At 28.3% G+C, this 27283-nt stretch overlaps 1 protein-coding gene across 2 annotated transcripts; it reads right to left on the bottom strand.

Moving 5' to 3' along the window:
- Positions 1 to 16: 16 nt before the first annotated feature.
- On the bottom strand, positions 17 to 27283 carry LOC145842044 (protein MCM10 homolog). 2 transcript variants are annotated; one of them, XM_082949402.1, is made up of 25 exons: positions 27241 to 27283; positions 22685 to 22793; positions 20875 to 20931; positions 20395 to 20588; positions 18111 to 18268; positions 15102 to 15261; positions 13645 to 13732; positions 13087 to 13168; positions 12812 to 12940; positions 11735 to 11938; positions 9333 to 9414; positions 8739 to 8827; positions 7917 to 8076; positions 7773 to 7838; positions 6940 to 7082; positions 6591 to 6641; positions 6392 to 6532; positions 5771 to 5884; positions 5350 to 5490; positions 4781 to 4892; positions 3128 to 3368; positions 2430 to 2515; positions 1906 to 2001; positions 1152 to 1321; positions 17 to 749 (listed from the first exon to the last, which is right to left on the bottom strand). In XM_082949402.1, exons 2-25 carry the CDS (start codon positions 22788 to 22790, stop codon positions 566 to 568), a joined length of 3054 nt encoding a protein of 1017 aa, XP_082805528.1. In that variant the 5' UTR covers positions 22791 to 22793; positions 27241 to 27283; the 3' UTR covers positions 17 to 565. The 2 variants fall into 2 exon arrangements, with proteins under 2 accessions (XP_082805528.1, XP_082805529.1); XM_082949403.1 differs by lacking the exon at positions 6591 to 6641.

Genomic DNA, 27283 nt, shown 5'->3' with positions numbered 1-27283 from the left:
AAACATTTGTGTATTATGATGTTCAAACTAGTTGAAAATATTACAAAGAAAAACAGAAAAATAAATCAAGTACTTTAATTAAGTTCGAAAAATTTAGATGAGTTATCAGTTTGCCAATACAAAACTGCTATTCTGATTAGTTTGTAAGTAAATAAAAATCAAAAAATCTCAATAGACTTTTAAATAAGGTTAAGCTGCAAGAAAGTATTCAAGCATATTTTATTCACTGACATTTAATTTAAGTTAATGAACCAATAAAAATAACCAAATTAGTTTTAATTAACATGTCGGCTTATGTTTTATTACTTTCAATGGCATTACACTAAACAAAACATCCTCAAATTCTCAAAATCAATAAAAATACTCAACATGTTGAATGGCGGCTTGGTTTCAACTTTTTCAGTTGCAAAAAAATACAAAACTTTGGTAAAAAACTGCAAATATATTTCTATGTTTGTTTCATTTATTTTACTGGAATTCTACTAAAAAAAGAATTTCAAAAATTTAATAAAGTTTTTTTTTGGGGTTTCAACCAACACGGCTGGCTTTTTTCTCCGGGTCCAATTCACCTGTCCCCCAACTCCCCAAAAACCTGGCAACTGTTGTCCTTCCTCACAGTGTTGTCAAGGTGACGGGGAAGTGTGTTGAGAAACTTTCCGTGCTCCTCTCCCCGCGCTTTCACGGGGGAATTCCCTTTTATTTCACGCATGGCCGCGCACCGCTTCCACTTGTTGTCGCTGCCGCATTTGCTGTGGAATGAAAATAAAGAGTTATTTTCCGTTACAAGTTGTAAACACTTTGTTGCCTGTCGAAACAGCCGCTGTTTAACAAAACTGTTGTTCACATTTTCGTCTTCTGTTTTTTCAAATTAATTTCTTTATTTGAAATTAATATTTTAGTACATACAGGCTTTGTCTATCAACAAAATTCTAACTACAGACAAAGAAATAAAAACAATTAAATGTTATAATTTGTAATAAACGGCTATCAAAACTAATGAGCTAAAAATAACTCAAGAAACTGACCAAAGTAAGTTTTTTTTAATTATGTACGTTGCAAGGGCAAAAACAACAAACTCATATCTTAAATACGTAAATAAAATATTGAAACAGGTAATTTAATGCTCATAGACTATTAAAAATTCCACCAACCTGCAACCAGTGAGGGGATAAACGGTCCATGTTGTGGTCCTGTTGCCACAGCAACCGCACTGCCACCACCTCTTCGTGCATTCCTGCCACGTGAGGGAGTGCTTGTGGTTGTCATGGCAACTGGGACGTGGCGACCAGAACGTGTAGTTGCACTTGTGGCACGTCACGACCTGATGATGGAAAATGTTAGTGAGGCCAAAAACATTTTAGATTTTTTTTATAAAGATTCGTAATAAATTAACATTGGAGTAAAAAATTTTAAAATAAATTTAATATAAGCTGGCTTATCAGAAAAACATTTTTAGAAAAACTTTTATAAGAAAAAATCGTTAAAAAAAACTGTTGGAAAAGATAATTAGAAATAATATGTTAAAAAATATTAGTTGAAAACTATTTTAAAACGCACTGCCTATTGAAAAAAATGTTATAAAATTTTTTGTAAGAAGTTATTTATTTGAAAGAAGTATGTTAGAAAAAAGTTGCTATAAAAAAATCTGCAAATATCTTTCAAAAAGGGAATTGTGAACTTAATTATCTCGTGCTCTGGAGTGTGAAAAGCACGAGGTTTAGCATCATCGCCTAAACAGATTTCAAGCGGAGGACAACTCATTTGTGCGAAAATACATGAAACGACAATAATATAAAAAAACACATGTATACTGCGAACACTGATATATAGTAAAATGAGCCGTAGTTCAATTATGCTACAATTTTGTTCTAATTGACTACAAAACAAAAATATCAAAGCACTTACTTTAGATTTTTTGTCCATTAAATTTTGCTGTTGCAACTCAAATGTGTCCTTTTTAATTCTGCTGTTGAAATACCTTTCCTCCAATATTAGTTCGTCCTAAAACATTATACATTTATTTAATAAAAACATTGTTTTAAAAGAGTAATATAATTTGCATAAACTAAACAATTAATGAGACTGGAAGTTTAAAATAAATGATAACATTTTGCAAACAAAGCATTCAATATTAGGCTGCAAAAAATTAGAAGACTTTTATAGAACAAATACAAAAAAAAATGTATACATAAGAATCCACCGAGTTAAAATATAAAATACAGAGTTGTGTTTATTGTTGCTTGTTCTTTTTGTAACTCTCACACACTTATCACTTTCAACTCTAAACAAAGTGCAGCCGTAAAAATACTTACTTAGAGTAATACATACTTTGAAATTACTTAGCGATATACAAGTTAACTTTTTTCTCATAACGCATCAGCTACCAGAGTTATGACGCAACAATGTTGTTTCAATGACAAACAAGCTACCTGGTCGACCGCGGTTTTGTTTTTGGATTGGGCGCTGCAAATTTCCTTGAACTTTTCTTCTCCCAACTCGTTGCCTCCCAGCAAGTCTGTTTAATTGTGGTAACAAGTAATAAAAATTAACACCTCGACTGTTAGATATTACTCGATTTAAAGTGGTTTCGATTTGTTGAGAAAACAGTTATGATTACAGTTGTGGTACAAATTTTATTTTTTATTTTAGCAAATTTAATTTATTTTTGTAAATAAAAGTGATTTAAATTGAAAAACTGAAGAAGTTTTTTAAATCTAATCAAATTGGATAGAAAAATTTAAAGTATTTTGACACTATTTATTTAAGTTACTTTGTTAAAAGTAGTTAAATTAGAATACACTTTTAAACGTTTGAGTTTGTTTTTTAAACAAATTAAAGTTTGCACCATTTAGTGTAACAATCGCTTACGTGTTTCAAAGATAAGCTTTTTATAGATAAAACATGTCATCTATAAAACGATACTTGCAGCGCTGAAATAACAAAAGTAGCTACAATTTCACTAATGAAAAGAGCTAAAAAGAACAAACATAACATCAAGATTACAACGAAACTAATATATTCACTAACACAGATGTAACATAATTTTACGACTTAACAAAAAAATTAGTTAAAAAAAGACATAATATCAATATGTTAGTAACCTATAACAATTTGTTCCTAAAACTACCTGAAAGCATGTTTGTTATTGCCGATGGTTTTTTCGCGGCAACTTTGCTTTCTTCAAACTGTTCACCGCCCAAACTCAAGCCTTGGTGTTTCCCGCCAATTTTCAGATGAGTTTCGCCGCCAACCTGGCTCAAACGAACGTCGTGTTCCACCAGTTTGTTGATTTTCTCCTTTCTTTTTTCCTCCGAAGCTTCCAAATTCACTTTCCCGTTTTTGTCCTTCAGCTTTGCCAGCGCTCGCATCTAAAGAACAGTTTTTATTAAAAATGTCTTTAAAAAATTACATTAAAAAAATATTTTCATATTTTAACTAGGTGCGCACTTCGAACGCAGCGCAAAAGTGCGTACCCAAGCGGCAGTGCGTACCTAATAAATTAATTACCATTTTAGGCGTAATACAAAAATGTTAAAAGTCAATAAAGTTTAGCTATATATAAAGTTATTATATAATAACTATCCCCCAAAACAATAACTTTCACTAAAAAGAAAAATATTTGTTGATTTTAGAAGTCTTGACTATTAATATATTATATTTATTTATATGTAAGTATTTACGTATGTATACTTAAAGTTATATTCAACCCATTTTTTTTATCTAACATCTATCTTCTTGTACTTTTAAAATTTACAGAGAACACATTATTAATCACTCACTAATTTTCAATCAATAAAGATTTATGAAAACATTGATCATTGATTTAAATTTGGCAAGTTTAAGGTTATAAAATTTTACTCCTGCTAACTTATTATTTAGAAATATTTGCGTTTTAACTGGTTACTTTGGTAGAAAACAAAATAACAAAACATAAAACTGTGTGGTGTTCTTAGGTGAAAGACTGCGGTTTTCATAGTCAATATTGGTAATAATGGACTTAAGAAAGCGTGCTTAAGAATTTTATAAGTTGACTTTTTACTTATTTTGTTTATATGTATTTATCATGGCTACCACAATCTCTGGTCACTTGGGCTAACCACAACAATTCTGGCTTTAATTTTTTGAAAAAAAAGTATATTTTGAATTATGAACACATAATTTTTCGGCTAAAAAGTGCGTACCATATCGGCAGTGCGCACATAGGAAGTGCGTACCTAGTTGGCAGCTCACTTTACATAAGTATTGTATTATTTACAAAATTAGACATTCTTGTTTTCTTCAATAGCTTACATACAAAAAAAACTTTAGCTTTTAATAATAAACAATAAACAAATCTTAATTCAAAACCAAAGACTTTATTAAATATCAGTCAAACACAATACTAATTATAAAAAAATAGCTAAAAGATAGTGTAAAACCTACATTTGTCTTTAACTATTCTGATTTCATTTTACTGACTAAAAAAATTATATGTATCTTAATATCTTTATAAGGTTTAAGATGTTTTAGTCAAAGATAAAAGTTGTCAAACCATGTACAAAAAATACATATTAAATTTAGGGTTGAAAACATGATGTTAACAGTTGTTGTAGTTAAAACTTCAAAACAAAAATTTTACGAAAAGCATTTGCTTACAACAAAACCATGATTAAACAAGTATTAATAGCTAAAAACTATTTACTTAAAGACTATCTGAGTCCCACAGTAGAACTTTAACAACTTTTTTAGTAAATGTTATTAATGTTGTAGTAATTAAATTTGATTCAAACATAGCGACTACCTTTTTAAACTCAGCTGCTGTGATTCTTGTTTTCGATTTCGGTAAAAACCCATTGTTGAAACCATCACCGGCCAACCCCACAAAATTTTCGTTTTTCTTTGAACTTAATGACCTGAAAATCAAAACTCACTTTTTAACCTTTGTAGAAACAAAACGGGTTGATGGGCTTTAAGACAGAGAAGATGTTTACGAAATCTATGATTGCAAACTTTATTTACTTAAGAAGGTCTAAAATAATTGTTATATGCTGAATTTAAATTCCAAAGTGTAAATTATATTTCCAAAAAAAAAAGTAAGACAAAAATAAGAGTAAAAAAATATTCTATACTATGCGCAAAATTACACTAACTTTAATAAATTTGAAAATATATTAGCTTGTAAAAGAATTTATTAAAGTCAAAAAAAAGGCTATTTTTACAAATTAAACACTGGGTTTTGTTTGAAAGCCTGTGAAGTACACGTTACAAGATATTTTTATTAGAGTAAAAAAATCAATTTAAATATTAGATAAAGGTGAAAAAGTAAGTCGTTCAAGTTATTTTAATTCACATAAATCGAGAAACACCAACGCGAAGGCAGCAACGGCGGAAGTTTTAGGTTTGGTCATTTTGTCCAGGGCGTTGGTGAGCGATTTCTTGTACTTTTCCGTCGATATGAAGTTGGAAGTCGGTTTCGACTGTATCACGTTGCTGCTCGCCATACTGGCTGGCCTGTTTTTGCAATTTAAATGGTAAAATTTTCAATAAATAACTAATATATTCAGCTACAAAAAATACTCTTGTTATTTTAAACAGTTGGATTTTGATCTCGGCAAAAATAGGTTAGACCCGGTTGACGCCTTAACCTCAACAAACACGCCATTTCTTTATAACAATCATCAAAAGAAGAGAAAACACCATCAATAAGTGATACAGGCTGTAGCTTTTAATTAGATTAACAACAACAAAATGCATTACATCTAACAAATACTTATAAAATAATACTACGCACAGGTTGTCTCTTTGAAATTTTCTTTCTTTTTTCAGCCGTGTGACTTCAGCAGTGACTCCGTTCGAATTCGTTTGCCTTTGCCTGTTCAACTCGCCTTTGCCACCTTGCAATTGCCTGTAATGGTTTATTCAGAATTCGTTTTGTGAATTTTAATCTAAATACATTGTCATTTGTTCTAAACGCACAATAACAGCAATTAGAACAGCTTAATATTTTATATCAAACAATAAGAGTGTATAAAAAATAGTTTTAACGGTCGAAAAGGTTAATATTAAGCTTAACCCACGTAAAAATTTCCTAAAAAAAGCAAGCGAACAAACTGTCATGATTTCAACTTTAAGCAACTTAAAACAAAACAAAATACAACATTCAAACTTCTTTATTCAAAATCAAACATAAATTCTTATAAAAACTTTTTCTTGAGATGTTGAACAAAATGTTATGAGGCTAAAAATGTATTTTTTTTTATTTTTTGATGAAAAGTTAAATCACCTGTTTAAAAAACTTAAATTCAAACTAAAAATCGCTAATCAACAAATGTAGGCTAACAAAACACCTGCGATAGCAAGTTCAAACAATTTTCAACCAACAACCAAATGTTTATAAAAAAAAAATTCAAACTTCAACTTCCTCTTCACCATCCGCTCCTTCTTCAGCCTGGCCATCTCGTCGGCGACCTTGTCCAGGTCGACCGCGTCCTTCGGCCTCCGCATGTTGTTCAAGTGCTGGTGCGACTTGTAATCGTCCTTTTCAGAGTGGTCACTGCGCGTTTATTTTGTTTAACACTTGAACTTTTTACATTGTTTACAATATGATTTACTTTAAGTTAACTTTAACCGAGCCGGCTTCACGTTTCTCTTTACTTTTTGATCTGTCAACAACAAAATGATATATAATTTAAAAAATTTAATTTAAAAGTAATTTATGAAAAAAAAAGACTTTTTGAGATATCTTTCAAACTTTAGCAAGTTCATGGTATCACTGATACGCCAATTAAAGTGTTTAGTTATCAAAAGTAGGCTGTTTAGAAAAATAACTTTACCTATAATAAAGTCAAACTCACAACAGATCGGGTCTTTGGCTATAATTTTGTAAAATTTTTACTTTGCGTTCAATAAACATTTTCACCCATACTTTAAACATAAACATATGAACGGTTTCAAACTCACAGCGATTTTCTTTTCATCTCTCTCTCTTTTTCCAACCTTTGCCGCTGCTGCGTTGCAACTTTGAACGCTTTCGAACCCGGAACGTTCCTGATTTTTGCATTTTCCTTCTTCTCAGCATTGTTACTTGAATTCTTGATTTTCTCCTGTTTCACATTGACAAATTTATGTAGTTGTAATTTAAAAAGATCTTAAATTAAAAAAAATAAAAGTTTGAAGTTTAGGGATTATTTTTTAAATTCTATGCATCCCTCTAACAAAAATACCACGCGAGGCCACTGGTGTGTAGAGTAACATGAACTGCCTTGATTACAGTTACTTTTCAAACATCCAAATTCTATCTATTTTTGAAATTTTAACAGAAAGACGTACTTAAAAATAAAACACAATAACAATAGAGGTAGTTTAAATCGCCCTGTACGCTCTATTACATCATCACGCGTCGTCCCCGTTGTTTTTTATGTTTTGCAAACTCGTAACTTTTTTGAGCTAGCTACGTCCCTGATGCAAACTAACACTTTCAACCTTAATTTTGAACTGCAAATGAATACACATTGAAAAAATACTGTAGTACATTTACTTATTTTAATACAATCACCAGTAGTTAAAAGCAGAAAACTTATGTAATTTTGAATAAGAAAAAGCTAACTCAAAATAACAAAAACAATACACTAAATTCTTTAAGTACGTCGCTACTCTGGTAATCAAGACAAAACCTCTTAAGAAGACAAATTTACTTTGAAAAACGGAACTTAACTTATTCATGTAGGTCATGTATGTCACAAAAAAGAGTAACAAATAAAAAAATCATGAAAGCACAACCAATTGTAACAAACCTCTGCGAGCCGCTTCTGCTTCAGCTGCTCTATTTTTTCCAACGCTTGAGTGGACTTGCTCTTCTCCTGTTTACAAATAACGAAAGTTAAAAATAAGCATCATACAACAACAATTATGACGTAACAACACAATCGCAACTTCACCTCTGCGAGCCTCTCCTTCTTCAGCTGCTTGAGCTTCTCTATTGTGCTCGACTCGTTCTTCTCGCCACCTTGCTGCTGCTCCTTCTCCATTTTCTTCTTCAGAAAGTTCAGGTACAGTTTGGTGCCCGCCGGGTTGTCTCCACTCCCCAGCATTTCTTCGCTGAAAGTTGTTTAGATTTTTAATGTATTTGGTTGTGTAAGTCTGATTATGGGTATGTAGATTGGTGTGTGTTTGAATGTTGGATGAACAAGAAGGTACTAGAATTCAAATACCTATTGTTTGTATAATTTTAAAAAATTAAATCAGAAGTAATAATTTTGAAGAAAAACATTTTTTGAAACAAAACTTTTACAAAATTTTTCAGAATAAAGTTTAAAAAAGATAAACACTAATTAGCCATAAGTTTTAAGAAAAACATCCAGGTTTTTGCAAGTAGAAATTTTTTAATCTTTTTTTAGTATAAAATTAAATTTAAGGCCTTAAATAGTATTTAAGTATTTAAAAGATACTGTAATGCTAGTTTAAATGTATTCTATAACAAAAAACTTAAAAAAATGTATATAATAGATTATTCGTATCTAGTCTAATTTCATTATTTTATGATTACATGTAAAAATTGTTTAAAATTCCAGGTTTTTTGAGGTTTCCAAGTTTATTAGCAACTCTGTTAACATAGTATAGAAGCTAAGAAATTCAAATTATTAATACATACTTAAAAAAATTAATGTTTTGTAGTGTATGTTTTGTTCATTGAAATCAAATATAAGTACTAAAACTATTTGACAATTAAAAATAAAATCTATAAGTTATAACAAACAAACAAAGATTTAGAGCATCCAGATAATTTCTGACCTTCTTCCAAACCAGCTAAACTTTTCATCACTTTCGCACGCGTCTCCGCTTCTTTTTGCTTAAAAATATTTACACATTTACAAAAAGTTTCAGTATTTTCATCGAAAAAGATAAGAAACACATACTCTGCCCACGTTAAAAACAAAGTACATATACACTTGCTTGCTATACAGTAGAATCTAATGGGTAACACACTTATCTTTAGTTTTAAGATACTTAGTCTTGTCTTTTTACTTTAATTTAGAAATGTTTAGGCTTAATACAACTAAAATAAATACTATGAAACAATTTTTAGTTAAAATCAAGTCTTTTATTCTTCTATATTTTAGTTGTCGTCCTTTTTTATGATTATAAAAATAATTTGAAATCAGATAATAAGTTCACTCTTAGATATATTTTTAGTATTATTACTCAATAAAGTTTCTTACGACATATTTTTATTGTAATATATAAGTTAGTGTTTTTTATTCATAACATCATAAAATGTATTTGTTAAGTTAAAAACTTCTGTAAACTAACAAAAAAAGAAAAATTTAAGAACAAATAACAAGACAAAATCTAACTTCCTGGGCATTCATGAATTTTTGACTAGATGATTTGAGTTTGTTTGAAAATGCGGCGGTCAACTTAGTTTGGGAGGAATTTCTGAGAAAAAAATGAAATTTATTTTGGATTTCAGTTTAGTAAATTCGATTTCAAAAAAAAAAAGCTTAAAATTACATGTTAGCTTTTAAAAACTTAAGAAATTTTTGAACCGCATTCCACAGCAAAATTTTTATATAAAATTAAGCGTTTAAAAAAACCGTTCAACTAGTAGTATTTTTCATTTACAAAAAAATTAAGAAATAACTTCTAAGTTTATTTTAAACTGTACAGAGATAAAAGTTTATTCACAATCACTTTGAAACACCTTAATTGAAAAATCGTGTTCTTATCTTATTTTGACGGACAATCAATTTTAATTCCCATACTTTATTTAGAGCTTTTATTCCTCAAACAAGAGTTCATACACTTTTTTTTCAGTTAAACACTTGTTCACTAAATAGCCTCTCGTATAAAACCACATACAGTAGGACATAACGTCACTGCAGCTCGATTAAGTTTATCACTCAACTTGTCCACAGCAAAGAAATAGAGGACTCGCCTTTTTTGATTAAAAAATAAAATTTTTGAATATTATCAAGTTATTTTTCTTGATACAACATCAGTTTAGCAGTAGAATTTCCACACGCTCCCGATTGTATTGAGTTAAAAAGAGTTTAGAATAAAAACTGAAGTAATTTTATAAAATTAATTTCCAAATAATTAAAAAAAAACAATAACTTTTTTACACAGTATAAAAAACAACTTTTTTATTACTAGTATACTAATAATAAAAACTTGAATTATTACAAAAAAAGTATTTAAACATTAATTACATATAAAAAACAAACAGCTAAACATTTTTTTGCAATTTTCATAGGAGGTTGCATTAGAAGGAAAAATGAAAACACTTCACTGAAATAAATGGACGGAAATTTACAACTAAATAAAACGAATTACAGAGTTTCAACTAGAAGTAAAAATTAAAAACTTGTTCACTTGACACGCGGCATACTATGCTAACAATTCAATAATTGTAAGATTACAAACTATTATCGTTTCAAACAAACCAAACAATTTAATATTTCACGCACTTATTATAGTAAACAAAGCTGAGGAGTCTGGAAATAAAATAAACGTTATTCTGTAAAACTAACTACAAAACTAATTTTTGTTTTATACTAACCTCAGTTCTGTTTATAAACTTGTAAAACTTATCTTACGAGGTAAATATAATGTGAAGACACGTTACAAAAAAATACAAAACACACTATAAAAACAAAACAAGCAAAATTTACTAAGAGTGGTCACCACCAGTGACACTGGCAGTCACCATCTATTAAAAACCTGACATTTGAAAACAATCTCTTTTGAGCATAGGAAAGCTAGTCTTTCTTTTCGCAATCGATTCGAGAATTTAAAAGTAAACATTTTTTTTTACAATTTCTTTTGTAAACTAAAACGCTCTAATTTTTTGGCATTCTCTTCTCTTTATTTTTGAGCACAGCAAGTGTACAGCAGTGCAATACGTGAAGGAACTCGATATTTGACGCGGTCTTCATAGAAGCAGTTTTGGCGTTGTACAATTAAGAATTAAAAAAAAACTATTTCTTAATGAAACAGAAAACCTAATATTTGAAGTCTTGGTCGCTGAAGGCGGTTTGGAACTATAAAAATATCCCCCGTAGAACAAAATTAAGTAACATTAAAATATACAAACAATTTAAGTTAAGTTATTGATGACGTTTTCGCATTATAGAGTTGTGCTCCGTAAAATAACTGATCTTAATAATAATAAACTAAATGTAAATAATTTAACAAACAATTTAATATTCGATACTTTATTCATGGAAGGAGGCTTGGCGTTTTAAAGTTGCAATAAAAAAAAGAAATTAACATTTGAAATTTCACTCGCTGAAAGTGATTTGCCATTATAAAGTTGTCTCTCGTAAAATGACTGATCGTTCTCATGCACAATAAACAAAAATAATGAACAGGAAAAAAAACAGTTGAAAAATTTACAAACAATTTAATATTTCGAAGTCTTATTTGCTGACGGTGGTCATTAAGACGGTTTCGCAGTGTAAATTTGTCTCCCGTAGATGAATAATGCATTTAATAAAAAATAGACATAAGCAAAAAATTAAAGCTAGATGTCTTGCTCGCAGATGGTGGTTTCGCATTATACAACTTTTGTCCGTAGAAGAACTGATTGTTCTTGTGAATTTAGGTTATAAAAATAATCAAAATTAATTTAAAAAAACAAACGAACAGCTTAATACTTGAAGTCTTTACTGCTGAAGGAGGCTTGGCATTACATCTAATTGTTCTTGCGAACAAAGTTATAAAAACAATAAAAATTAATTAAAAAAATCAAACGAACAACTTAATATTCGACATCTTAGCAGCTGAGGGGGGCTTGGCATTGTACAATTGTCCGCCGTAGAAGAACTGATCGTTCTTGTGCTTGTGCCACATGTTCTTCTTCTGCGCGGGAGCCTGCGCCATCCCCTGCAGGTCGTTCCTCCTCCGCGACGTCTGCTTGTACTGCTGCTGCACGTGAACCATGCAGTAGTCTCCGTACTGTCTGTTTGAACAAGTAAATAAAAACACAATGAACATTATGATGAAACAAAACATTTACGTGAACCCTGCGGTAGTATTGTCCGTTTGAATAATTTAAATTGATTATTTTGCTATTATTTATTGGGCTTTATTAGATCATTTAATTTATGTCTTTTAATATAATTTTTAATGTTTGTTGAACGCGTACCATACAGTATTCACCATACTGTCTGTTTGCTTATTTAATTAATTTTAACATTGTTTATAATGTTTTATTGAGCGTGGGCCATGCATTAATCTCTGGTTGTCTGTTAAGAACTAGACTTTTGCACTGATTTATGTCGCTCTTTTACTGTAAATCACATGGTTGCCACTCTTATAAGCAAAAGGCCAGCCCGTGAGTTAGTGAAAAAACTGAAAAATTAAAATGAGCCAATATCAGTAAACAATGGTTGATAAAGCTTTAGTGAGAGAAGCAGAATGAATCTTACTTATTTCTATTGATTATTTGTTTGTTTTATTCATTGAATCACTGTGCTTTGAATTAACATTATTATTAATTTTTGTTCTCTATGAAAAACTACGCACAGTCGATCTAGGAAGATAGCGGGCTTTTGTTCTTATTATTTTATTATTAAAGCTTTAGTATATTGAATAAACTTTAAAAAAAAGACGAAAGCACAATTAAAAAATGACTTTAAAAAGAAAAAAAGCTAGAGATTTGGGAAAACATTTAAACTAGCCTGAGAGTGTGTAAACCCTATAATTTTATTCAAATTAAAAATCTATAAACATAAAAATAAGAAAAAAAAAAAAAGATTAAAGACAAGTCAAAATTATTCACTACAAAATAAATTAACTTGCCAATGAAGTTAGTAAACTTATTCAAACTAACTTGTTTATGAAGTTCTTGCACTTGTTTTTAGTGAACTTGTTCATTGCCTTGCACCAAGCCAGGTCACTAGCACTCCCGATCTTCAGAAGTCTTTCTTTCACGTCTATTGTCAGTGCTGGCGCGTTTGAACTGTAACAAGATAATGTTTTAGTGACTACATAACACAAAAAAACTTTAGTGGGCATTTTGGTGTAATATAACAAAAAACTTCTTATAATTGTTCCTAGTTAATAATATTCCTATGGGCATTGATGTAACGTAATAAACAAACTAACTTATTATTGTTGTTTTTAGGCGGCATTATTGTCGGATTGAGGATTCCAACTACGTCTCCGATGCCAATTTCCCTGAACAGAGCTGCATATTAAAAATAGTAATCTAAAAAAAGTTATAAATAATTATTGATGTACAATACATTATTGTAAATTATTGCTAGTTGTATAACGCATAAAAGTCATGCAAATTTGTGTACAGTGTAAAGTACAGCATTCTAAAACATAATGTTTTTATTGGAAAATCCATATTAAATACAACTCTTGCATGTTTTTCTTCAAATTGTATTAACTTTGTGGTGAGTTATAATTCCACTAATAAGAGCTCAACTGAAAAGGAGCAAATAAAAATAGCATATAATATATATATATAGCTTTGTCTGTCTTACTTTATAGAGTTTCAAATCGTGATCATTGCGTTTGCATGAAACACTATGTAGAATAAAAACTCTCAATTTAAAACTGTCTAATTAATGTTTTTCTTCTAATGTAATTTTTTTTCAAGTACAAAGCGGTTTGAAATTAGTATATATTTTTAAATTACTTATTCAGTAAACAGACCCGAATGCACTTTACCGAAAAGAAACAAGGTTACAGTATTCACAGTTTCATCTAAATCGGCTAATTCTAATATGCTGTACAATTTGTTCTGTTTAAAAAATATTAATAATTACAATATACTAAAGTATAATTTGTTCTGTATAAAATGTTGATAATTCAAGTAAAATATATAATTTGTTCTGTATAAAGTATTGAAAATAAAAATTTAAGTATGCTGCAAAGTTTTTACTTTTTTTTAAGGAAAAAAAAAGAATAAAAGATTGAACATTAATAAGGGATTCAATGGATTAAGTGGGTATAATATTGTATGACGTCATGAGTAGAAAAAGAACCGAAAACAAACTAAAAAAAGGTAAAAAAATTTTAAGTTTTACTTTGAAAATATATCTTAAACAACTGTTTTTATATATTTAAGCAAGTATACAAGCTTGAAGATGTCTTATCAGTAAAATAGATACTTGGCTTAATTTGCCTCTAAACATAGAACACTGTTTATCATATTTGAAATAATACAACGTACTATAATAAACCAGATAAATAAATAATCATAGCATAAATGTAGATTAGTTAAGCAGCAATCAAAAGCAAGAAGTTTAAAATTTTACCAACAAAAAAATGTCCACACTCTCACACATGTTTACCTTTCAAAAAATTAAATACTTTTAAATACATCAAATTTGCTTTTCTTGAAATCAACTCTGGTTTTTATAACTAAAAACATCTGGGCAAAGAATGATAATCTGAATACATTTTAAATGTATAAAGGGAATGTAACTGATACAAAGGACAAAGCCATCGCAAAAAAAAAAACACTTTAAAACATGAATATACTTTTCTAGCTTTCATTTTTCAGGAACATACTAGTAGTTTGTTTAAATGTAATCCATTAGTTATCTTATTCTAATTTACAATGAGTGTGTTCCTAAATAAAACTAAGTTTAATGCATCAAAAAAACGGACTAACCAAGTTAAAATGTGTACTTTTTTAAAACAAAAAGGAGTTATGTTCAAATTCATAGCAAACACAGCAGGAACAGACAACACAATGTGCAGTTTGTTTTTATTTGAAAAATATTCGCACGAACAAACAGGCACTAAAATTTTCAACAACTAAGGACAAACTAACATGTTTACTCTGTTGAGTGTTCAACATTTTCGCAATCACTCCAGTGGTGACCCATTCATTTATTATGGAAAAAAATTAAAACTACCAAAAACAATATGATAAGTAAAAAAAAAATAAACGTTTTACTCTGTTGCGGGTTTAATTTTTCACAATCCCCCAATTGTGACCCATTAATTATAATGATAATAAAAACTAACATGTTTACTCTGTTGGAGGTTCAACTTCTTAATAACCCCCCTCCCCTATTCTTACTCGGCCGTTTATTATTAAAAAAAATAAAACACTGTTACTTTGAAAAAATAAAACATCACAAACAATAAAACAAACTAACGTTTTTACTCTGCTGCGGGTTCAACTTTTTCACAATGACCCCGATGGTGACCCAGTCGTTCTTCCTTATCTGCTGCCTCATCTTGTCTATCATGCAGCATTTTATGTACAGCTTGCCCTCCATTCTGTCCTTCAGCTCATTTGCTTCCAACGTGCGAGTTCTGAAAACAAAAATTTATTGTTTCACGTGGAAAAGAACTAACGTACGAACTCTAATTTTGAAAAGTCTGTCACCTTAAATAAAGTACAAGCTCTATGGACAAAGTTGCCACATTATTTTGCAAATTTCTTCCAAGTTTTTGAAAGTACATCCTTTTCTGACCATTTTTAGTAGTAAGTTAATTTTAAGTTAAAAAAAGTGTTTTTTTATAGATTCAAACTACTTAAAAGATACTGTATTTCTACTTTATCTTTGTTATATTCTATTGCAACTTGTACTAACAAATAAAATCAATTTCTTAAAAAAATTTCTCATTTGATTGTTCCAAAGCCTTTAGTATGTTGATATATAACATAAAAAGCCATACAATTTAGTTAAAACTTAATGTTAGTTTCAATTTGTGATAATTTTATTAACAATTATTATGGTACCTAATTGAATAATATTTTAAAATATTCCATAATTAATATAAAGTTTAATTAAAAATGATAACAAGATCCAAGTGCAAAAGCTAAAATTAATTTCTAAATATGAATAATTAAAATTTAATATAACTTACAATTTGCCTTGTATTTCTACTTGCTTCACTTCACACTGGTCTTTTACAGCAGTTTTTTTAGTACGATTAAAATTTTATCAGTGAAAAACTTACTTATCTTCTGTAAAATACAACGAACTTTGACGAAAACAGCAAATTAAATAGTGACTTACCTTCGATGTACCCATTTTTTAAACTTGATGATTGAAATATATATGCATACATAATTTATCAAGTAAAAACTACTTAACAAAAACTTATGAATGAATTCAAAATAAAAACTAAAACTTTAGAAATGAAAAAGCTACTTTTATATGTCAACAATTAGTATTAAACCATAATTTAAGATGATTGCAGAAATACTAAATGACTGGAGTTAACAACTTATTCTTTTGTAAATAAACTATCTAAGAGACAGATGTTTTATAAAATGCTTAAACTAAAATGAGATTTACCTATTTGGAATTTAAATCAAAAATCACTTAAAACAACTAAATAAGAACTTTACAATCAACTAATAAACAATAATTACTGGAACTACATAATCACGCTAGAACTTTCTTACAAAAATGATGTCGGTCAACAAGAAATAATTTTTTGTTAACTGACTCTACATACTTGACATTCAAAACAATAAAAATATATGTTAAAAAAGTAGTTTTATTTTTAGAGTAATAATTTAACTAATAATTTATCAATTACTTATAAAAAAAATTTAATTCACTTTTTAAAGGCTAAAAACGCTAAAATTTACTGGTATTATCATATAAAAATTGCTAAACTTTTTTTAATTCCAGGTTTTTTCATCATTTTTTGTACACGTTATTTTTTCCATAATTTCTCAAATCCCAGGTTTTCTGGTAACCCCGTACAGGGCTGTGATGCCAAAGCAGAACTTCGCAACCATACCAAGTGTTAAACATGGTTGCCACTGATCAAGCTGAGAAAAATTTCCCGACTTTTCCTGACTTTTTACCAACATTTTCCTGACTTTTCTAAATCAGTTTTACTTATATAAATTGTTCACTTAGTTTAATAAAGTACTACCCAAACTATTTAATAAAAAATCCTTAAATTAAAAATCAATTAAAAAAGAATATACTTAAGAAACTATAAAAAAAAGACATGAAAAAGTAAGCTATATATCTGGTGTATAAAATATTTCCTCTTATCATTAAGTAAAAATTTGTAACAAATAATATACTCTTATTTACCTTAAAAACTTAGTTACTTTACAAAAAATACAAATAATAAGTTAACTTAATCTTAGCATATACCTCTCTTATAACTTAATTTATAAATTTAAACAGCTTTGAAAAAATTATAAAGATGTAAAGTATACACATTAACTTGTTACATAAAATACTAAACTAGATGCTTAGTTATAAAGAACTCAATTATTTAAACAAAAACATTTTGGTTCTAAAATTATGCTAGATAAACTTTTGTGTATACATTACAGTTTCACTATGGAAGTATCCTTGCTACAGATCATCAATACTAAAAAGCTTACAAAATCTACTTGTTCAAGTAGTGTACTTGTTCAATATGTTAATAGAAAATTTTTGCAGTTTTATGAAGGATATTTTACTAACTTATACTAGGTGAAAGCATTAGAAATAAAATTAAATATTTTTGTAAATTTCTAGGAAAATTTTGGAATTTTTTTCTGACTTTAAAGGACTTTTAATTAATTTTTACCATTTGAAGGCTTTGAAAAACAAAGAACTTTGTAAATTTAAACTGAAAAAATCTGAATTTTTTTTTTATTTTATCAAATTTCCTGACTTTTTCTGACTTTTTTTCAAAACCCCCCATTTTTTCCTGACTTTTGTCATTTAAAAAAATTTTTCATGACTTTTCCTGATTTCCTGACTTTTCCTGACCGAGTGGCAACCCTGGTTAAGGCTTATTGCGCGAGCTATTGAATACAAAAGTTGATTTTTGCATTATTTACAAACATGCACGTGCATTGAATTTATTTACAAAAATACTCAACTAATTGATTATTTATTGTCATGAGATGTTTTAGATCCTTTTATTTTTGTTTTTAACATCAAATAAACATACAGAATGCGAACAAATGATGCTTGTGTTTTTTAAGACAATTGAATGTGTATCAGACAAATGTTTTACAGTAAGTAATGGCCTGGTATTGTATCAACTATAGAACAGTATTAATCGCTCTATTTTACTTTGCCATTCTAATATTACTAAACTTACCACTCTAAAAATTTTATAAACTTAGAGAAACACACAAATACTTAAAGTTTGAGTTCTTTCAAGCAATATAGCCTTTCAATCAAACTAACTTCAGTCTGATGCGGGAATACTTCTCAACGTCGACTTTGACGCTTTCAACCGGCTTCTTCTTTGCGCAGAACAGCGTGTCACTGTTGGTTGTTTTAATTTGCTTCCTCCTCACCTCCTCCTTGGGGCAACCGATCCGTCTCTTCACCCCACCTAGAGGCTGCAAAATTCGTATGAGTTAGAAACTGTATCTAGGTTTTATTGTAAAAAAACCACTGCAAACCGGCCCGCTAAGAACTAGTCTGCAGTCTACGCGTTATCAAGTTATGTTGTTATTAATTCGTTGTTAATTTGTATTACTTGATATAATAAGAACAGCGAATTAATGTTTAAGAGTTTATTGCGAAGCTACGTTTCACCCAAACGGGTCATTTGTTGCAGAGCTTTTTCAAACATAATTCGCATCAAAAACTGATAGAAATTTTGCAACTGTTGAAACCTTTGGGTGAAATCATCTCGTTTAATTGTGAGTCGTCAACTTTAGTTGTGAGTTTAAAACGAAAAGATTAAGAATAACATTAAAATAAAGTTATTTGAAAGGCATTATTTTTCATCAACTTACTTACTGGTGAGTGAAAACAAAGCTTAGTAAAAAAATAGATCTTTGAACAACTAGCAAAACTTGGTAATTGACTGCTTAAACTTTCAAATTTTGCACGGAAGTTTTGTATTATCATTCGAAATTTTGATAAGTTAAAACGCGATTTAAACTTCTGAAAAATTCAACTACAAACTGGTCTGGCGAAGTTAACGCAGAACTCAAGTTACTGCCTAGAGCGGAGTTGACACAGACTTGTAGAAATTTGTTACAAAAAAATGCGAAGTTATTGCATCTTGACTGACTCACTGAATTTTGTTTAACCAGTTTTCTATTTTTCTAATTTAGAAAAAAAGTTTACAAAGTACATTCACTGCAGAAAATTTTATTTTGCTGTTTTACTGAAACACAACTGAAGTATAAAAAACAACAATTTGAATGGATAAAACCATTTTTAAAGGTTGTTGACTAATTTCTGCAAAAAAAAAACCAAACATTCCGGTTTCTTATTAAAATAAAATGAATCATTATTAAACGAAAAAACAAAAAAGTATTTCTTTATAAAAATTATTAAAAACATGCAAAATTTTGTTTCTTTACACTACAGTCAAATTTTTTTAAATTTAAGTTTTTAAAAATTAACTAAACTTAAAACGTATAAAACTCTTGAAACAGTTTTATTTGCAAAAGCATAGATGAAAAATGTTCAATGACGCAAGTTCAAGAAATACTTATCTATCTTATCTTTCCAATGTTGAATTCATTTTTTTAATATAAATTTAAACTTTTTTAAACTTGTTATTATTATTGCTATTTGTTATATTAATTGTTCTGCAAATTTTAATTTATAGAACGATGTAATCAAAAATACTTTTATACTGTCAGCAGTTTTATTATATTTATAAGTAAGAAAACACTTTAGATTTTTAATACAAAGAATCTTATAAATAACTTTCCACTTTGAAACAGTTTTTCAAGTGATGCATACTTTCTCACTATGGTGTATAAAATGTCTTTGTTCAAACAGTCAAAAATCATGAGTATATTGAATAATATATTCTGTTACTTCTCGGCAAAAACCAAAATATACTATTAATTAATACAAAAAAAAAACAGATTTACCATTCTAAAAGCAGTTTTAATTTAAAAAAAAATTCTCAATTACCAACTTATCCCAACTTTTATAAGACTTAAAGAGCTTTTTTTTTTTTTAATAAGAAAATTTAAACATTTCACCTACTTTTATAATCTAGTAATATAATTATCATATAGTCACAAGTTATCATGTCTTATCAACATGAAAACTAAACTCTTTAGTAAAAAAAAGCTGTTTTTATTTCATGTGGGAGATAGATTTTTAAGTTTATCACATATAGAAATTAAATCAAGATAAAACTAAAACATAAAAACAAGTTAATAATTAAGTTCTCGTGTAATACATACCAACAGGCATTTTTACAAACTTTATCATTTTTTATATGAACATGACCTTCTCATAAAAATATCATGATTAGGTTGTTAACCATATAGGTGAGTTTGTTAGAACCCAAAACGTCAAGATATGAGAACTTTTACATTTATACTTTGAAAAACTGTTAACATTATTTTAATGATTCATGCCTATTATTTTTTAAGCACGAACTCAAACCAAAAGTATGCTGTTAAAACTATTTTTTATAACACTACATTTATCATAAAGCCATACACACTGTAGTTTTCTTAATTTCACCAAAGCACAATACTCTTACTTGTGTCAAGCTCTGAGCGTTTTCATTGGCTGCCTTCGCGAACAACCCGTTCTCATTGGCCACGTTCGAAAGCAGCGTTTTGACAGTGGTCTTCTGCGTGTTTGACAATTGCTTGCTTTCATCACCTTTCTCCTTATTGTTCATCATCTGCTTTTTCAACTCGGCCATTTTTCTTTCCAACTCAGCATATTGGGCTTAAAAATTTTTTGTTTTTAGTCTCACTTACTAAAAAGTTTGAACTTTTTTAAATTTGCTTTATGTTTGTATATTTCTGTGGAACTTACCAGCTTCTCTGACCATTCGCAGGCCACTTTGAAAGCTTAAATTTTTTAAATTTAGTAAAAAGAAAACAACATTAAAAGTTGCAAGCAACCATTTAAAACTGTATAAGGCATTGGTAAAATCTACAAGTATAAATCTAAACTACATAATCTGTGTACAAAAAGTTTTTTGTTCAATATATGTTAAAAATAGTGTTACCTTTCAAATCTGTGTCATCTTTTTCTGCTTTGTTCTCGTTTTGCTCGCATTCAAATTCTTAAAAAAAAATTCAGTAAGTCAGTAACAAAAATACAACATTTTTTAGAATATACGCGTTTGACGAACAGTTGACAAGAACGTGCCAAGAGCATTTAAACTTTGTTTTCTTGCCGCCAACACCTGGCACTTATTTGTGTGAGCATTGATAATGCGAATGAGCCGTTAATAATTCACCAAGATATCTGCGTCTCTTTTGCGCGTTAAATCAGATGTTTTCCGCATCAGCCTGATTCAGCTTGAGCTTCTCCAGGCAGGGTTAACTCATGAGTATTTTAAACAATACCGAAGGTTCGTTGTTATGACAAAAACTTACCGCCAACCCAATTCAAAGTAAAGTGCTGAGCCTAGCCAAACACCAACTCGCTCGGATTCAACTGAAATTTCAAAAACGAAATGTTGGTGCCAGCACAGCCACTTCATTTTGTTTTCAGTGTAAAGTATGTTAATCACGCTTGGTAGCAATTCAAGTGATAGGTATACTATCAAAATCCACCCGCGATCAAAATCCACCCGATCTTTTTTATACTTTCTTTATTTATTAATTTATTTTATACATTTTTTGAGTTTTTTAAATTTATTTATTATTTATTTTTCACTATCACCATTACCCTAACTCTCGATCGGTTAGTGGTTCTCGAATTTGACTGGGTGGATTATGATCGGGTGGATTTTGAACGCGGGTGGATTTTGAACGAGTCCCGGTAGCAATTCAAGTGATAAAAGGTATCTTTTTTTTTAATCGGAGTTTTTGAAATTTAAGCTTTTTAAATTCCAGTTGTTCCAAAACTCATTTTTTGACAATCTAACTAATCAGCAAAAATCAGTTTGAAAAATACACACCTAGACTTTGCAGTTAAATTAGTGTTTAAAACATCAATCTGCTTCAAAACAGCCATCAAAAGCCTGGTTTCAGAGCTATTTTTATTTCATTTACCTTCACTATAAGAACTGACCTTGGATTCACAACTATCTACAACCGGCCATGAAAAATAATCAACCCACTCAAGAAATTGTCGGAAAGCCTCAGTTTCTTTCAAAATGTGCTTGAAACTAATGAGAAATCATTTTAAATCCCAACAGCTTTCCATTTGTTGCAACAGTGAGGAAGCAGCACTCGATGGAAGTCACGAATTCGCTGCTGCTTCGCGGTAAACAGTCAACTCAAAGCTGCAGATCAAAGGCCGTTGCAGCTTCCTCAAGGTTGAAACTTGAAACTGCACAGAGTTGTTTATGACGACATAAAACTGCACAGAACTGTTTAATGTCGACATGCACTAATCGCAAAGACAACAGCTGTGCTCGCCAACATCATCACAAGACTGTTTTTTAAATATTAATTTTAATCAAGGATTGTTTAATTTCAAACTTTCTCAGATCCTCGTTTGGTGTTTAGCAAGTAAATTCGTAATTTACTTTTTATTTAACTGCAAATCTCGCGCGGTTGTTTAAGTATGTGTAGTAAAGTAAGTTCCCTTTTTTTTAATTTAAAAACATTATCATGAACCAACAATAATTGGTGTAAAATCAATAAAAACTATTTTTGTGATTTCAAACAACACTTTGACACACTTTCATTGTGAATCTTTTAGTTTGCCGGGAATTACAAGAATTTTGAAAATATATTGAGTCAGGCTCTTTTAAAAAAACATTGACATGCAATTCATAAAAATTGTATTCACTTAACTTCAAAAGCAGAAAATTGTTTGAAAAACTTAACGACAACACTTGAAACACTTAGAACGTGACAAACCTTCAGTGGAAAGCTGCTCGTCAATTTCAGGTGACAACCCTCCGAGAGAAAACTCCTCACCATCATCTGCGTCAAAAAGCGCGTCAAGTTCAGCCAGATCGCTCATTTTCTACAATAGTTAGAGTTTTTATTTATGTTATTACACTTTTAAACAACTTAAATTTTCAATAACACCTACACACTGATCCTTATATACCACACAATAACACTATAAAAAAAATTTAAACCTTATCATGGCAACTGTTATATACTTTATAAATAACAACCATGTTTTCAATAACTTTTTATATTGTATGTTAGAAAAAGTTACTTTAACTTTTGCAGCTGAAAAAAAATTGAACACTGACATATATTTGTTTAGAAATTATTTTTTCTTAACAATGTAAGTTAGTATTGCTAATGTACTTCTACAGCTAATTTCACAGAGCTTATAGAACTTTTTCATAGTTAATAAATCGAAAAATTTCATAAATAAAAGGTTTATTTTAACAATTTTTACTTCTTTAAGTTTAAAGTATAACAATAAAGTCATAAAAATATTTAAAATTCAATACTTGATTTTAACACAGAAAACAAAAGAACATTTTTTTCTAAACACAATATACATCTTGTTAAATTAGAACTTCACAAGTTAGTGAACAGAAAAAAGTATCAGACATACTATTTTATCTAAAATAATATTACCACTCGTTAAAAGTTTTATTATTAAAAACACCAAGCAAATGAAATTAAACAAAAGTTTTACATTTAGTAAAAAAATTGTTATGGCTAAATTTAGTAATCTCTAAATATTTATTAGTTCTATAATATTTTATTTTCAAGATCAATATATTTTAACTTTTCTATTGAAGACTTATGTACTTTAAGACATTTTAAAAATAAAATCTTCAACTAATGGAAACAATTAGTAGGTGCAGAGCACAGTATCACCTCTAAACAAAGTTTTAATTACCTTAAAGTGGAATTTTTATTACAAATCATAAAAAAACCTACTTGCTCACATAAAATAAACTGCAAAAGATATGAACTTTCCCAGAAAAAACACTCAACTAAGCTTAGAGCTGCCAATAAACAGATGACTAAATTTAATTTAAAAGAAAACTTTTTCGTGACTCGTAATCTCAAGTGTGCAGCAGTTAATTTGATTGCACGATAAGCCAAACTGTGTTGCAATAGTTTTTGAGCAGACTTTAGAAGTTTCGAGTAAACAAAATTTTTATTTTGGTTTTCTAAGAAACTTTGATGTTTTTAATTATGTCATCATAGTTATTCTTTGGTGATTTTTTTTTTTAAATGTTTAAAAATTAAATGTTTATTGCAATTTTAAACATTCATTAAAATTAGTAATTAAAATAATCAATTAAAATTAATAAACAGCAACACAGTAATTTAAACAAATAATCTTACAAACTATACCAACTTTTAGTAAACAGGGTTGCCAATAGATCTTATGATTTTTTATTAGTTTTCTGAATTTCTTAAATAATTTCGAAATTACTATTTTTTGTTAATTTTTAGTGTAAAGTTAAATTTAAGATAAAAAACTGTGTTAAATAGGATAAAAAAAACATTAAAAGATAGTGAAATGCTACTTTGAATGTGTTGTATGATGAATATAATTATTAATTATATTAAAAATTTTAATTGACATATTTTGATAATCTAATCGAAACTTCATTGTTTTACATGTAAAAAATGAATAAAATTAAAAATCTTAAACTAAACTATTCAAAATTCATGATTTTTTTTTTCAAATTTCAGATTTTCATAGTTTTTTTTGCCTAAATTGTCAAATTCTAGGTTTTTTATAGGATTCAAGGTTTTTGGCAACCCTGAGTAGAAAAAAAAAAAGATATAAATTAAAATAAAGTTCTAAACATTTTAACCTATAATAATTTACTAAAATTTTTTTGAAGGTCCACTCAGTATAGCTATTAGTATGCTAAACTTTATTTTTTGATATCAAACACTACTATTTGTGATATTATATTTTCTCTACAAGATATATTGTTTCATAGCAATATCAAGCTAGAAATTAGCTTCTGTAAAAATTTTAAGTAAAAATAAATTTAAAGCTATAAAAAACTACAAGTTTCCATTAACAGATAGGTGCAGGGTTGCCACTCTTTGAGTCAAAAAAACTGTCTTGAGTGACCAAAATCTGCCCTGAGTCATCATGATTTTTTTTAATCTTTTAAATCCTCATGTTCATTTTAAATCTAAATAATTAAAAGGAAGCATTTGTATGCTACTGCAATAGATGTTCACTAAACTTATGAGAAGTACTGTTTCAACTTTAAAATTCTAAATTAATTGAGATTAAAAACTAAACTTGTGGATAATTTTATGTAACCATTTTGATTAACTTTACATATAATAGAAAATAATTTGATTTTTTTTTAGAAATTTTAATTGACCAACTTAAATGTTACCACATAAAGTACTCACTTAAATGCATATTTATTAACTTAAATTTTAATTAAACAGTTTAATATAAACTCAAATTATGATAAGTATTAGTTTCAGATTTAAAACAAAAACTACAATGTAATTTCGAAGAATAGTGAAGAACTAGTCGCAAAGTCAAAAAAAACTTAAATAAGCATTTCAAAGTCAATAAAAAGTCATGTTTTTCAACAAAATTAGTAATATAAAGTAACTAAATATTGAAACTGGATCAACTAATTCTCATTGTAGATCTAGAACAAAAATATGTTCTGATATTTTTATAAAAAATCAAAAATTTCCTGAGTCACCTGAAGTATAAAAAAAATCAAAATATCCTGAGTTACTCTGAAATTTTCTAGAACTTCAAAAATATCCTGAGTACCCTGACTGTGTGGCAACCGTGTAGGTGTATTTTGTTATTTTATTGAAGTATTCGAATTTATAACTCACAATTATAATTATCAATTTTATCAACATTATTATGCATGTAAAAATTTAATTATTCCAGGATGATTTTTAAATATAAAATTGTTTGAAACTACAGACTATCAACTTTCAAAGTTTTTTTTTAGGTACTTTTTTATTTCAATAATTTTCCAGGTTTCTTAAGAATTTCAGGTTAATTATTCACTCTGTATTTAGAAAGTTATTTTATAATTTTTTTTAAAACAACAAAAGTAGCTTAAAAAACAGTGTAAAGTAGAATTTATACATAGAGGGAAAGTATACTTTTTTATTTCAATAATTTTCCAGGTTTCTTAAGAATTTCAGGTTAATTATTCACTCTGTATTTAGAAAGTTATTTTATAATTTTTTTTAAAACAACAAAAGTAGCTTAAAAAACAGTGTAAAGTAGAATTTATACATAGAGGGAAAGTATACTTTAAGGTCAGTCTGATTTGCATATTTAATGAGTCAGCAATTTTTATAAAGCTTTTTCATTTATTTTTTATGGATATACCCTAATCCACATTAAACAAACATATTGAAAATTGATCACAAAATAAAGTTTTAATAATTAAAATCAAATATAATATGAAAAAAAGATTTTTTTGCTGATTCGCAAATATGCAGATCAGACTGACCTTTAAGTATACTAGCCTATATGAAGTAAGAATGAAGGTTTAATAAGCATTAAAGTTTCTGTGAAGAGTTAAAATTCTGCTATTCGCAATACTGTGCACCTTGAGAAACTGTGGTATAACACGAATACAACATATACACTTTCAATTTAATGTGTTATCTGTTATTCAAGTTTTAAATTTATCAGTTTGGAAAACATTACTTGTGCTTAAAATATGTAGATGCATTTCAACTACAAATAATTTGCTTTTATTTTTGTAACTTTTCATACCCAAGTTTTGTAGGAAAGAATATTTGTATTAAAAAATAAGCTCTACTGCTAACTAATGAATTAAAAGATGAAAATTATGGAATTTAAAGGTACATTATAACTAGAATTTTTAATCTAACTTTAACTTAAATACTTAATATTGTTATATACTATACTAGCTATTATTTATACTATACATATAACTATTAAATGGTTATTTTATAATAATCAGAGATAGTTAAGTACAAATCTAAGTTGATCACCAATATTCTATAAACTTGAGATTATAACAAAGTCATTAAAAAAATATTTACTAAAAGTAAAATTTAAGAGAAAACAACGTAAAAGAGCAATTACCAAAAACAACATTTTATTGTTTTAGCATATGTATAGTTTTATGTTAATTTATAAATTCATAATTAATGATATGATGCAATTAAAAATTTCCAAACTCAAAATGATAGCAAGGTCTAATTTGAAAGATACTTTACTGTAAATATAATTTATCAAAAATATTTTTAATGTGGTTGAAGTTATCTATTCAAAATAGTTAAACGAAACTCCTTAATATATATGTAACGTTTAAAAAAACTAATAAAAATACTATCAAACTTTAAAAAGAAGCCAACTATTAACATATTGACTTAAGTATTAGATAGTAATATACTTGAAATTTTGAACATAAATGTGTAGATAAAATTTTAAAAACTATTTCAACTCACTTAAAAAAATTAACAGTAACGTTAAAACTTGAAGTAATGAGATAATTACTTACCAATTTTTGTCTCAATAGCTTTCAGTTTACTTATAAACTTATT

The sequence above is a fragment of the Thalia democratica genome, chromosome 8 (genome assembly GCF_965202585.1).
Source record: "Thalia democratica chromosome 8, ktThaDemo2.hap1.1, whole genome shotgun sequence".
Lineage (NCBI taxonomy): Eukaryota > Metazoa > Chordata > Thaliacea > Salpida > Salpidae > Thalia > Thalia democratica.
The sequence above is the reverse complement of the archived record's forward strand: the minus strand, read 5'-3'. Positions and strand labels throughout refer to the sequence as shown.